Source organism: Mustelus asterias, chromosome 1 (genome assembly GCF_964213995.1).
Source record: "Mustelus asterias chromosome 1, sMusAst1.hap1.1, whole genome shotgun sequence".
NCBI lineage: Eukaryota > Metazoa > Chordata > Chondrichthyes > Carcharhiniformes > Triakidae > Mustelus > Mustelus asterias.
In genome coordinates, this window is record NC_135801.1 from 79,435,968 (window position 1) to 79,450,930 (window position 14,963).

Here is a 14,963-nt window from a genome sequence, read left to right on the forward strand (position 1 = left end):
AATCATTTACTGCAGGTTTGCCTGACTTTTGCCTGTTGTCATGCAACAAAATGTTAAGATTACAGTGAATGCTCTGGTAGGTTTATCAAAGAATAGAGGATTAAGTTAATAAAAAACATAGGGTGAGAGAAAAAATCACTTATTAGCTTAAGATTTTCACTCCAATATAACTGCCACTGGATAATTTATCATTCCCAATAATAGATGCTCCAGGATAAGCCTGTTTTACATTTGTTTCATCCAAACAGTCTGTTTATTATCTGTTTCTGCTGTGGTAAATCCATGCTTTTGTTTCAGGTTATATGCTATTTTTGTTCTGTTCTTTTATGTTTAAAAAAATAGAGCCCACTGCCAGTCTAGAATTCATTGCCACGCACCAGGAATTATGGTCAATGAATCCCATTTTATGACTTTAGTCAACAAGGTACGAACAAAGCTTTACAGTAATTTGTTTGAGATTATTTTACAATGGGCAATATTTTACAGTCTGAAATGGTGGGGTTGCAGCTGGAGGAGGGGGTTGGGGGGAGGTGGCATGTAAAATTCCCCAATGGTCTTTCCACTGCTCTTCAACCCCAACCTGTCTGCAGTTTTACGGGGGAGAGACGAGACCTATCCAGGCCCCTGTCAAGGATTTTAAGTGGCAACTAATAGTCACTTAAGGGCTGTTTCTCTCCCAGCCTCAATTTTGTGGCTTCCAGGAATAGTTCAGGGACAAGGGGAGGGCATCAAGTTGTGCTATCAGGCCTCAAGTGGGGAGCAGCCTCAAGTACCACCCTCAATGGCCTTATTTCCACTTCAGGAACTTCCCCACAGTTTCTGCCCCCAGAGGGCTCCTTCTATGTGCCTCTCCATTAAAACCCTCATCCCTCTCTCCATACCTCCCCAGGCCTCACCTTCTCATCCTGTTTTGAAACTACCCACATCTACCTGGTCCTGGATTCTGGGACTATGACCCTGGGACAACTTGAAGACCCTGTCGTGGTCATAACTGCTAATGGTGCTGCTGGGTCCAATGATTGACTAGCAGATCTCTGAGGTGGAACTTCCTCCTGAGTGAGGAGCAGAAGTCATATTTCCAGTCAATTAATGCTCCTTGGATTATTAAATGGCTGCGAGACGGTCACTATCGGTGCGGATGTATTTGGGTGATGGGACAGGAAATCCTGCCCCAAAAGACTTTAAACTCTTTAGAATTTTACTAACTGCTGTAATAAACATATACTACTTCAAAACACTTTTGAATGACATCACAAGAAATATTAAAATTAATAGTGATAAAGAAGAATTAAATGCTTCAGTGAATTATATGAAACAAGAATTTGGTAAATCTGTCATTATTTTGTTTCCCCTTTGTGTCTGTTATCACATTTTTACTTTGGCAGGTTATTTCCAATCATGTTCTCTCCTTCCCCACCTCTTTGCTTTGCCCCACAAATGCTATTCATGTCTCCACGTCAGTGGAATAGATTTGTTAGTGAGGTGAATAGTGAAAGATACTAAATTGTATTAAGCTGGTGATGCATCATACTCTAGTTTCAGATTTTTGACATAGGCCCTGTGTTCAGTGAATAATAGAGGCACCCCTCCCATCTGGATCTCCCCTGTCTGTCAGCAGCCTCTTTGGGGCAATATTAATAGCAGTTGTAAGTGAAGTAGTTAACCAGAATCACTATTGATTCAGTATGGTAACCTAATAGAATCAATTATGGGAACCTTTCAAATTTCTGTGAGAATTGTGTCACTGCTCAACAAACCTTTGTAACTGAGAAAGAGTGATGTATACTGAGGTAACATAAAAAGAAGCTTATTAAATTGCTGTAGTGAGAAATTTGAAGGCAAACAAGTGCTTTATTCACAATATTTTTTGATATGTTGAATCACCATAAAATTAACTGAGAAAGAAGATATGCTCCTTACAAATGTCAATTCCATTTTTAATGACACAATATGCATGGAATTGAAAAATATGTCTTTTGGGAAGAAATTGATGACATCAAAGATGATTTGGACAATACTTGTTATTGTGTTCCAAGTCTGTTTCACAAATGATTGTATGTGTACAAACAAACCCGTGGCATCAATTAAATAACACCTTGAAGTGCCTACAACCTTTTTAAAAATGAAATATATTTAATAGTTTATTAAAATTGCTCGGTTAATCTTATTCTTTAGGCTCTAATACGAAAATCTCTATTTTTCTAATTTTCAGTCTATAATTTTCATCCGAGACTACAATTCTCATGGCCAAGAGATTTCCGGGTATATTGATTACTCACATAGACTCAAAACGGAACAATTTGAAGGGTACTTTGGTGGAAAGAGGAAACTAATGCCACGATCAACAGATCTAAGGTACCCTTACAGATTAGAATCCTGGTTTGGTGACACTGCTGGTGACATGTTTAGTTTCACATTTTGCTCATGTTCGTCATCTACAAATTATAATGTCCTACATAATTAATAACCTCCCAATTATTCCTCATCTGTGGCTTCATACTCCAATCGTTTTTGTCAGGGATACTACAGTATTTCCTGACAGCAACTTAATGATAGTAATTGAAATCTGACCATCAGGGAACACCCACAAAACTGATAAATTAGCATGAGAGATGAGGGAGTATAGAAGAATAAAGAACTATATACTTCTTTATAGTTACCAACATATCAGTTACTCATATTTTAATAACTTACCTCACAGTGACTGTTATCTCTTACCATTTGAATTTTCTTCTATTAGCATAAAGGAATTAATGCAGTGAACACTTATATTAATAAGGAACATTTGTGGAAATGGCACCTAAATGTTACAAATGTACTATCATTCGCCTTTCAGGAAAATCATGAGTTATGTTGACCAGCTTCTCATCCCTTTATCAACAATAACAACAGCAATCTGCATTTTTAAAAAATGCCTTTAGCACTATAAATATTAAGACATGTGGCCAAAAACTTGGTCAAAGAGTTAGGTTTTAAGGAAGAGACAGAGATCGCGAGGCAAAGAGGGTTACGGAGGAAATTCCAGAGTTCAGAGCTGAGGCAACTGAAGGCTAGTGGAGTGACTAAAATCAAGGATGCGCAAGAAGCTAGAATTTGGAGCAGCACAGATACCGTGAAGAGTTGTAGAGCTGGCGGGGATTGCAGAGGAAGGAAGGGATGAAACCATGGTGGGATTTGAAAACAAGGATGAGAATTTTATCATCCAGTTGTCGCTGGACTGAAAGTCAATGTGGTCCATGAGCACAGGCATGATGGTGAATAGGAATTGTGCAAGTTAGGATGCAGGCAGTAGAGTTTTGGCTGACCTCTAGTTCACAGAGGCCAAGAAAGCATTGGAATACTCAAATCTAGAGGTGACATAAACTTAGAAGAGGGCTTCAGGAGAAAATTGGTTGCGAGAGAGGTAAAAAGGGGAGATGTTGCAAAGGTAAAAGTAGGTGACTTTGGTGATGATCAAATATAATAGGCATTTCAGCTCAACGCCAAATAGGATCTCAAGATTGTGAACACTGGTTCACCATCAGACAGTGGACAGAGAGAGCAATGGAATCCGTGATTAGGAAACAGGACTTGTGATAGTGAGCAAAGACAATGGCCAGAACTTTCGGGTTGTTCATGCCAACGGGATGTTCTGGTCCCACCGACGACACACCCCAGTATGGGTTTCCCGATGGGAAATCCCATTAATAGCAGTGGGACCAGAGGATCCCGCAAAAGGCCAAGCGCGCGAAACACGCCACAGGGAGTCCAGAGAATCCTGTCCAATGGCTTTAATCTTCCCAATATTTAATTGGAGAAAATTACTGCTCATCAAGTACTGAGTGTCAGACAAGCAGCATGGCAAATCAGAGCCAGTGGAGTGATTGAGGGGGCCGGTCATGCAGTAGAGGGTGTTCTCAGCATACGTGTGAAACTTGGCATTGTATTTTCAGATGATGTTGCCAAGTAGCAGCATGTAGACATAAGATGAAAGGAGTTTCTTAAAGGAGGAGAGAGCAGTGGATAGATTTAAGAAGGGAATTTCAGAGCTTGCACCATACTCACCAGCTGATGAGTATGTATTTGATAAAGACACAAAAACTTTGCCATGTTGACTTGTGCAATATATTGCTTGAAATGTCTTGAATTACCCTCTTTGTCTTTGTTTTGGTATCAGTGCTTTTGTAGCTTTGATAAGAATGTCTGCACTTAGTTTTCAATCATTCCAGAAGTTGTAACTGTTTGCGCAAACATGAAAGGACTAAGATACACTTTTATCCATTTATGTGGAAAAGCTTATTACACTATGCAGGCAGTCAAGAATGTCAGTTTCATGGAGGGTGTCCAACTGGCCCTTTCTTTTTATTCATTCATGGGACATGGGCGTCGCTGGCTGGTCAGCATTTATTGCCCATCCCCAGTTGCCCTTGAGAAGGTGGCAGTGAGCTGCCTTCTTGAATCGCTGCAGTCCATGTTCTGTGGGTTGACACACACAGTCGTTAGGGAGGAAATTCCAGGATTTTGACCAAGCGACTGTGAAGGAACAGCGATATATTTCCAAGTCAGGATGGTGAGTGGCTTGGAGGGGAACTTGGAGGTAGTGCTGTTCCCATGTATCTGCTGCCCTTGTCCTTCGAGATGGAAGTGGTTGTGGGTTTGGAAGGTTCTGTCTAAGGATTTTTGGTGAATCACTGCAATGCATCTTGTCGATAGTACACACTGCTGCTACTGACCGTCGGTGGTGGAGGGAGTGGATGTTTGTGGATGTGGTGCCAATCAAACAGGCTGCTTTGTGCTGGATGGTGTCAAGCTTCTTGAGTGTAGTTGGAGCTGCACCCATCCAGGCAGATGGGGAATATTCCATCACACTCCTGACTTGTGCCTTGTAGATAGTGGATAGGCTTTGGGAAGTCAGGAGGTGAGTTACTCGCTGCAGTATTCCTAGCCTCTGACCTGCTCTTATTGCCATTGCGTTCATGTGGTGAGTCCAGTTGAGTTTCTGGTCAATGACAATCTCAAGGATGTTGACAGTGGGGGAATTCAGTGATGGTAACACCATTAAATGTCAAGGGGCAGTGGTTAGGGTGTTTCTTATTGGTGATGGTCATTGCCTGGCATTTGTGTGGCGCGAATGTGACTTGCCACTTGTCAGTCCAAGCTTGGATATTGTCCAGATCTTATTTCATTTGAACGTGGACTGTTTCAGTATCTGAGGAGTCATGAATGGTGCTGAACATTGTGCAATCGTCAGTGAACATCCTCACTTCTGACCTTATGATGGAGGGAAGGTCATTGACCAAGCAGCTGAAGATGGTTGGGCCTAGGATACTACCCTGAGGACTCCTGCAGAGATGTCCTGGAGCTGAGATGACTGACCCTCCACAACCACAACCATCTTCCTAGGTACCAGGTATGACTTCAACCAGCGGAGTGTTTGCCCCCTGATACCCATTGCTCCAGTTTTGCTAGGGCTCCTGGATGCCACACTCATTTGAATGTGGCCTTGATATCAAGGGCTGTCACTCTCACCTCATCTCTGGAATTCAGCTCTTTCATCCATGTTTGAACCAAGGCTGTAATGAGGTCAGGAGCTGAGTGACCCTGGCAAAACCCAAACTGGATATCACTGAGCAGGTTGTTGCTGAGCAGATGCTGCTTGATAGCACTGTTGATGACCCATTCCATCACTTTACTGATGATCAAGTGTAGACAGATTGGACGGTAATTGGCCGGCTTGGATTTGTCCTGCCTTTTGTGTACAGGACATACCTGGGCAATTTTCCACATTGTTGGGTAAATACCAGTGTTGTAACTATACTGGAAGAGCTTGGAGCACAAGTCTTCAGTGCTATTGCCGGAATGTTATCAGGGCCCATTGCCTTTGCAATATTCAGTGCCTCCAACTGTTTCTTGATATCACACAGAGTAAATCGAATTGGCTGAAGACTGACATCTGAAATGCTGGGAACCACTGGAGGAGGCCGAGATAGATCATCCACTCGGCACTTCTGGCTGAAGATTGCGATGAATACTTCAGCCTTATCCTTTGCACTGATGCGCTGGCCTCCTCCATCATTGAGGATGGGGATATTTGTGAAGCCTCCTCCTCCAATGAGGTGTTTAATTGTTCACCACTATTCACGAATGGATGTGGAAGGACTGCAGAGCTTAGATCTGATCCGTTGATTGTGGGATCGCTTAGCTCTGTCTATCACTTGCTGTTTTTGCCGTTTGGCATGCAAGTAGTCCTGTTTGGTAGCTTCACCGGGTTGACACCTCATTGTTAGGTATGCCTGGTGCTGCTCCTGGCATGCCCTCCTGCACTCTCCATTGTACCAGGACCCTGGCTTGATAGTAATGGTTGAGTGGGGGGTATGCCAGGCTATGATGTTGCAGATTGTGCTGGAGTACAGTTCCCTCTGCTGTTGATGGCCCACACCGCCTCATGGATGCCCAGTCTTGAGTTGCCAGATCGGTTTGAAGTCTGTCCCATTTAGCACAGTGATAGTGCCACACAACACGATGGAGGTTATTCTCAATGTGAAGGTGGGACTTTGTCTCCACAAGGACTGTGCAGTGGTCACTCTTACCGATACTGTCATGGACAGATGCATCTGCAGCCGGCAGATTGGTAAGAATGAGGTCAAGTATGTTTTTTCCTCTTGTTCGTTCCTTCTCCACCTGCAGCAGACCCAGTCTAGCAGTTATATCCTTTAGGCCTGACCAGCTTGATCAGTAGTGCCGCTGCTGAGCCACTTTTGGCAGTGAACATTGAAATCCCCCACCCAGAGTACATTTTGCACCCTTGCCACCCTCCGTGTTTCCTCCAAATGTTGTTCAACATGGAGGAATACTGATTCATTAGCCAAAGGAGGACAGTACGTGGTAACCAGTAAGAGGTCTCCTTGCCCATGTTTAATCTGAAGCCATGAGACATCATGGGGTCTGGAGTCAATGTTAAGGACTCCCAGGGCAACTCCCTCCTGACTGTATAACACTGTGCCGCCATCTCTACTGGGTTTGTCCTGCCGGTGGGACAGGACATATCCAGGGATGGTAATGGTCTGTAAAGTACGATTCCGTGAGAATGGCTATGTCAGGCTAGTCTGTGAGACAGCTCTCCCAATTTTGGCACTAGCCCCGAGATGTTAGTAAGGAGGACTTTGTAGGGTCGACAGGGCTGTTTGTTTTGCTGTTGTCTTTTTTGGTACCTAGGTAGATGCCAGGTAGTCTGTCCGGTTTCATCTCTTTGTTGAGACTTGCAACAATTGGTACAAGTGAGTGGCTTGCTGGGCCATTTCAGAGGGCAGTTGAGAGTCAACCACATTACCGTAGCTCTGGAGTCACATGTAGGCCAGACCAGGTAAGGACCGCAGGTTTCCTTCCCTAAAGGACATTGGTAAACCAGATGGGTTTTTCTGACAATCGGCAATTGTTTTATGGTCATCATTAGACTCTTAATTCCAGATTTATTTTTAATTGAATTCAAATTCCACCATCTGCGGTGGCGGGGATTTGAACCCAAGTTTCCAGAACATTATCTGGGTTTCTGGATTAATAGTCGAGTGATAATACCACTAGCCCATTGCCTCCCCTTATTTTACATGATGTTGCTGTATTTGAGGCCACTGTCCCATGTCCTGGGTCACAAGCAAGTGGGATGCTGTTTTTCCTGTAATTTGGACTGTTAAATCTCTCACATATGCAGTATCTGCTCTCCTCCTGGTCATGCTCTCTCAGAACCACCCCGCCAACTCTCACCCCCCCCCCCCCCCCCCCCACCCCACTCCCACAACTCTAACAGATCCCCTATGCCAGAGTGTCCCTTAATTTTCTCCCTGCTTTCATGGGTTTTAAATCAAAACTATGAGGTAAAGAAATAAGCAGATTCTATGAACAGCCTTTTTCAATTTGTTCAGTTTTTTTATGGCATTGGTTAAAATGATAGCAACCAGCAACCTTTCTTGTAGTGGTGCTCTTTAATGAATAAAAAAATAACCTTTCATTGTGGTTTCACTATAAATCATTGATGGTAGAGTTAAGATACTAACTAGTAGAATATATCTACATTTCAGCAACATGTTTGTCATTTTCTTTAGATATACTTGAAAGAGACTGTGTCCTCACTTTGGTTTGCTGCATGGACCATATTATAAAAATAGGCTCCATACTCTAGTCCTGTCTCATCTTTTCAAATGCGGAATTTTCTTTTCACCTTGCTGTCTGCAATTATGAAATGGCATGAGCAAGGGTCCTTGTACTTCAAGCAGATGTGTGGACCACAATCATTATCCTTCTTGCATAAGAAAAACAAGAACAGACCATCCAGCCCAATCATTCCTAATTGCTGTTTACCCTCCACATGAACAATTGTTCTTAATCTCTTGAACCCACTCCGTTTCCTGTTTCCCTTTATTGCACTTTTTTCTTTATTTGCTGAGATTATTTTTTAGCCTCCAGTCCTGAAGGGATGTGATCTGTGAATTACTCTGACGTCCCATTACTGTTTTGTCTTCTGGCTCCTCACCAACTCAGAATTCTTCACATGTCACTCCGGCCTGAGCATTAGCAGGCTGTTTGACTGATATTAGTGAGGAAAGAAAATAATGGCTCAGGGCGTTTTTAATTGTGTTTGAATGGTTTGATTGGTTCACCACGTGTCAACTGCTAGTTCCAGGATTGATGGGTTTCTAAAACATTTCAGTAATTTGATTGAGGTGGCTTTGGGTGTTTACTCCTTGCTATCTCTCGCTGTCCTTAACAGTTTTATGGATGGAAATGGTTCTTGACTTCAATGGGAAATACAAAACTGAGGTGTTACTCTTAACAGGAGGGTATTGCTTTCGGGAAATATTTCTGCACTCTTGCCACGTGAGGTAACGGAGGAGCTTGTGATGCATTAAGGGGTTCCCAACATGGAGGTGAGCACACTTTAAAGAGTGTCATGTATGGTAGAATGTGTGACTTACTGGATCTTGGAGAGAAAGAGGGAGGCGCATGGTGAGGTGGAGTTGGGCGGAGAAAGGCAGGGAGGGAGGCGAAGAAAGGGGGAGAGAGAGGAAGGGCAACAAAGAAGGTGAGGGAGAATACATAGATTGAATAGGTGCTTCAAACTGAAATCTGAAACAAAAACGGAAGGCTTGGTAGATGCTAACTTACCTTTAGTGTGTTTCCAGCTTTTTGTCTTTTTTTAAGAAGGGTATATTCAGATAAACTCAATCAGAAATTCTGAAATTAGAATCAGAGAAGAATCATAGAATCCCTACAGTACAGAAAGAGGCCATTCAGCCCATCAAGCCTGCACCGACAACAATCCCACCCAGACCCCTGTAACACCACGCCTTTATCCTGCTAATCTTCCTGACACTATGGGACAATTGAGCATGGCCAATCAACCTAACGCGCACATCTTTGGACTGTGGAAGAAACTGGAGCACCTGGAGGAAACCCATGCAGACTCTGGGAGGACATGCAAACTCCACGTGAGGCCAGAATTGAACCCGGGTCCCTCGTGCTGCTCGGCTGCAGTGCTAACCACTGTGCCACCGTGCCATGTTCAGAGAGTAACTCTGAAGATATTTCCAAGCCTGGCACATTCCAGATGGAGAGTTGAAGAATTGTAGTCCAGACATATCCCCATCTTTAATTTAACAGTTTCATTACAGCTACAACATTCGCCTTCACCAAAAAAACACAAAGTGAAAAGCAGAGCCTGTCAAATCTGGCTAATTAATGCACTCTCAGCTTCTTCCTATTAACAGTAAAGTGACAGACTGAATCATTGACAGTGTTCTGAAGTGACTTACTGATCAATAACTTGCTCATTGATGCTCAGTTTGATTCTGCCAGACCACAGGCTTCCAAGCTTCGAACAGTCTCAGTCCAAATAGGGACAAAAGAGCTGAATTCCAGAGGTGAGAGTGACTGTCCTCGAAAACAAGGCTGCATTTGACCGAGTGTGGCATCAAACACTAACTCTAGCAAAGCTAGTCAATAAATGATGAAAGGAAAACCATCCAGTTGCTGGAGTCGCATTTGGCATAAATAAAATGGTTGTGATCATTGAAGTATAATTATCTCGGCCCGAGGGCATCACTGCAGGACTTCCTCAAGTAGTGACTCTGCCTGTTCTTCCAATGACATGATGTGAAGATGCCGGCATTGGACTGGGATAGGCACAGTAAGAAGCCTCACAATACCAGTTAAAGTCCAACAAGTTTATTTGATCGCACAAGCTTTCGGAGTGCTGCCCCTTCATCAGGTGAGACTCACCTTCTTAAAGTGCTTCTTAAAGTGCCTATCCCAGTCCAATGTCGGCATCTTCACATCAGGTGAGACTCACCTGATGAAGGGGCAGCACTCCAAAAGCTCGTGCGACCAAATAATCCTGTTGGACTTTAACCTGGTGTTGTGAGACTTCTTACTGTCCAATGCACATATGACTCTTTAACATTGTCTCAAGGAAGAACAGGCTGGGTATCTCTCTGGAGTCCTAGCCAATATTTATCCCTCAGCCAACACTTAAATATAGCTTCTCTGGTTATCACATTGCTGTTTGTAAGACTGTACAGTGTGAAAATATGCTGCTCTGGCCCAGATTTTCACTCCCAGGTCGGGTTAAGGAGCCGGGAGAAATCCCAAATAAAAATCAACCCAAATTAGTGACAGCTTTGTTGTTGTAAAGGCATTTGAGAACTTTAACGTAAATGCAGGTTGATGTTCAGCAGCATTCTAAAAGGCACTAATAAAGCTAAAAGCTACATCATTTTGTGGGCAGGAGAGAAAGGGTTAAATTTGTTTAATAGCTGGAAGATGAATGAAGATGATGGTGAAAGGCATGGCAAAACTTTTGAAAAGTTCAACACACATCTCCAGTCACAGTAAATCGCTGGTTCCATCGACATTATTTCATAGTATGAGGCAGGAACCAGGTGAGCCTGTTGACAATTTCTTAACGAGATTGAAAAATGCAGCCAGAAATTGTAAATTCAAGGACACAGATGAAAGGTGCTAGATCAACTTCTGAGGCTTTATAAAGCACTGGTTAGGCCCCATTTGGAGTACTGTGAGCAATTTTGGGCCCCACACCTCAGGAAGGACATACTGGCACTGGAGCGGGTCCAGCGGAGATTCACACGGATGATCCCAGGAATGGTAGGCCTGACATACGATGAACGTCTGAGGATCGTGGGATTATATTCATTGGAGTTTAGGAGGTTGAGGGGAGATCTGATAGAAACTTACAAGATAATGAACGGCTTAGATAGGATGGACGTAGGGAAGTTGTTTCCATTAACAGGGGAGACTAGGACGCGGGGGCACAGCCTTAGAATAAAAGGGAGTCACTTTAGAACAGAGATGAGGAGAAATTTCTTCAGCCAGAGAGTGGTGGGTCTGTGGAATTCATTGCCACAGAGGGCTGTGGAGGCCGAGACGTTGAGCGTCTTCAAGACAGAAATTGATAAATTCTTGATTTCTCGAGGAATTAAGGGCTATGGGGAGAGAGCGGGTAAATGGAGTTGAAATCAACCATGATTGAATGGTGGAGTGGACTCGATGGGCCGAATGGCCTTACTTCCGCTCCTATGTCTTATGGTCTTATCAACTCATTCAGGATTCTGCACACCCTGAAGTACATAAAGAGTTGATTGGAAAAGGCAAGCTCGCGATATTGTAGGCTGCAGACACTGCCAGAGCACATGAAGCCATGAGTAGACAGATGAAGATGCTGACTATCCAGGAAGTTAGCCTTTGGTCATGGGAAAGCCAGCAGAGTTGATACAGTGACACAGTAACAAAAGAATGCACCTGAAACAGAGAGAAAGATTTGCAGGAGCTGTGGACGACCACATGAGTTCAGATGAAGGGAATGGCCTGCAGATGTATCAAATTGTAGAGCCAGTGAAAAGCTCAATCAGTGGGAAAAGATGTATGTAACAAGGGAAGAAGATGGCAAATAAATTATTACAGACAACGTAACAAGACAAATGAGAAGGAAAAGAAACTAAATCATTCATACCCTGTCAGCTGATAATGGGTTTGAGCACACTCGTGACACAGGAACCATACAACTGCATGAAGTGGCTGGATGTGACCGCTCCCAGAAAATATAAATTCACACAACCATTCAGATCATGAAGAGGGTGAGAAATAAGCCCACAACCATAAATCTGAAACTGAAGCTTGATACTGGAGTACAGAGTAACACCATCCCACTCAGACTATACTAAAAGATCTTTCCTGAAGATGTGAAAGCTAATGGTTCTTTTCTGATTTCTTTACTCTTAAAACAAGCAGTGTCATGCTAATGGCATCTGGGGGAGCAGAGATCAGCTAGGAACAACCTAAATTAGAGGGACACACAAAAGAAAAGATGTGAATTGTATGTCCTATATCATTAAAACAGATGATCCTGCTATCTTGTAATTGAGCAGTTGTGAAGAGCTGTAGCCCCTCTCATTGCACAATGAGATGAAGGAGGTGTCACTAAGGGTTAAAGTTAGTACACCCATTGAAATATTCCATCAAAAGTAAGAAAGATCAGTTATAAATATATCGAGAGTGTTTTGATTAGATGGTTGGATGCTTTAAAGATTTTGAGCATCACATCACTATTCATCCAGTGAAGAAACCAATGATTCATCATCCATTCTGGAACCTGACTGTCTAATGGTAACTTCAGCTGGGATCATAACACTAGGAGGCTTTGAGGGTGTCCTTGAAGCACTGGTGTTCTTCTCTAGGGTTCACTGAGCAGTATGGGTTCAACATCATGACCACATTACCCAAAGATACATCCAAATAGTCAAGAGAATCCTCATGAAATGCTGAGGATATAATGGATCGCCCAAACCTTACTTGATTGTTACTCTGATCTACACCTCTCAAGGCATAAAATCGAATGTACAGCTATTGAATGTAAGTAAAATACAAGACAACTCTACGAAGCACGACTGTCCCTCCAAGAGACCAGAAAGAAGTCAGACAACTCACTGATGCTCAGGTAGGAAGTTAACACGTCAACAAGCATGCTAAATCCCTGCCTGACCTGGTGAAAGGACAAACTGTACATGTACAGAATCCAACCATGAAAACTTGAACCTAGAGGTTTGAAATAATCACGCTTTGTTTGATATCTTGTTTGGCACCTGGCTGAAGAGCAGCAGTAAATGTGCACCCTGGATGTGTATTCGCGTAACAATTAGTTCCTAGCTCTTCATGTATAACACAACAATATAACATCCTGTTTTTTTTAAATGCCTCCAAATCAATATAACTGTTCCAAACATTAACATTTTTTTTCTATAAGAAGATTAACAATTGAGTCTTATAGTAAATGGAATTCCTGTGACCCTGAATGTAACCATTGCTCTGAACTGCTATACGTAAAGCTCCTTCCAGAGATTCACCGGAGACATGTACAGGGTCTCCTAGGCAGCAGCTCATTGCTACATTAAAGAGGTCATCAGTGCATTGTTTAAGAGGACTGGATAGTTTGTGCACTACCAGACTAACCTTGAAAGTCCAATAGCGAGATCCATCGGCTCCGGGACTATTGTAGGATTCCCCCAAAGTGCAAGATGCAATAAATTTGTGGTCATCCAGTCTCTCAGTGCAGCCTTCATAAATAGAAAGAGGTTCCACTTAATCAACATTCAACTCGTCTGCGACCGCCAAAAACAAACTTTGTTTCACTAGGAGCAGACATGACAGACACATATATACTTTGAGATTCCTCGGTGCCACATCTGATTCTGCGTGCCTTCAGGGTTGGATCTTCTGAGGCAATAGGTACCCACACTCATCACATAGCTGCAGATGCTGGTGAGGAACCCTTGCTCTGCAGCTGGGGAACATTGCAATATCTTCCACAGGTTGACCTGAGCCACAATTTTACAGGCCATTGACCTGCTAGAGATGAGATTCTGTTGACTGAACCAATCTGGTAGAGTGCTGCAGTACATCCCAGAGAGGATTTCCCATATAAATATTATCTGCTGTGCTCTATACAATCTAGCATTGCAGAGGGGACAGACCTTGCAACCAGAAGATTTGAATGAGTTTCACTCTTCATCTGACAATGAGAATGTGGAGGAAGGGCAGAAAAGGTGAGACAGGATGATGATCCTCACAGTGATGGCGAGAGCAAATGAGGGATGTGCAAGGGAGGCTAGGGGCAATCAAATTCATAACCACTTCCTGTTGCCATGATGTCATTTCAAAGCCTGTCTAATAAAAATTCACCCCCACTTTGGCAGGACATTGCCTCCTTCATTTGGATTTCCATTGCCAAATGCCCAGGCTCTCCACATACACTGCACATCGAAGGAGATGTACAGACTCAGTTCCCTGTAATTTGGGAGTCCACTGAGGGTACAAGAGTATAAATAATATCTCACTGCATAAGCAGTAAAACTCTATGAAAAAACCCACATCGCAAAAACCCATGCATATTTATTCCATCTTTAACATGTGTTGCAAAGCCTCATTTTATATCAAAACGACTTTATGTATTTACTGGCTGAAAATCACTCAATTTTTTAAAAAAAACTAAGGCCAGGATTTTCTTTTCCGTTCAGGGTGGGTGTCAAGGCAGGCAGCAGCGGAAAATATCGTGGAATGCCAAAAATTGGTTTTACGGTGTCATAAAAGCAGGCCCTGATTGTGCGCTCCAGTCATCAATGGTGAACCACGTTTCCCACCACATCACATTGGGAATGTCATTTCAATATTTTTGCATGCCATTATAAGGTGTCCTCACCGGAATCATCTCCCCCCATGCTAGATCACCCGGACATGTTGGCGTGCAATTAGAACGACATGTTTCACCATAGGATATATGCGACGTGCACTTGCTGTCCTGCACTTTGCTTGTGACTTTGAGGTTATTTCGCCTACTTTGCATCATGCACGCGGTAATCAATGCCAGGCTTCGCTGGCAGCACCACATTACTTTAGGACGGTTATCACAGGCAAGTCTCTAC

General features: G+C 43.1%; 1 protein-coding gene across 1 annotated transcript in view; it reads left to right on the plus strand.

The window, feature by feature from the left end:
• Window positions 1-14,963, plus strand: part of cfap299 (cilia and flagella associated protein 299) — a 509,278-nt gene that overhangs the window by 413,658 nt on the left and 80,657 nt on the right. Inside the window, 1 exon segment of the mRNA XM_078235737.1 lies at window positions 2,213-2,355. Coding sequence (XP_078091863.1) covers window positions 2,213-2,355 — 143 coding nt within the window.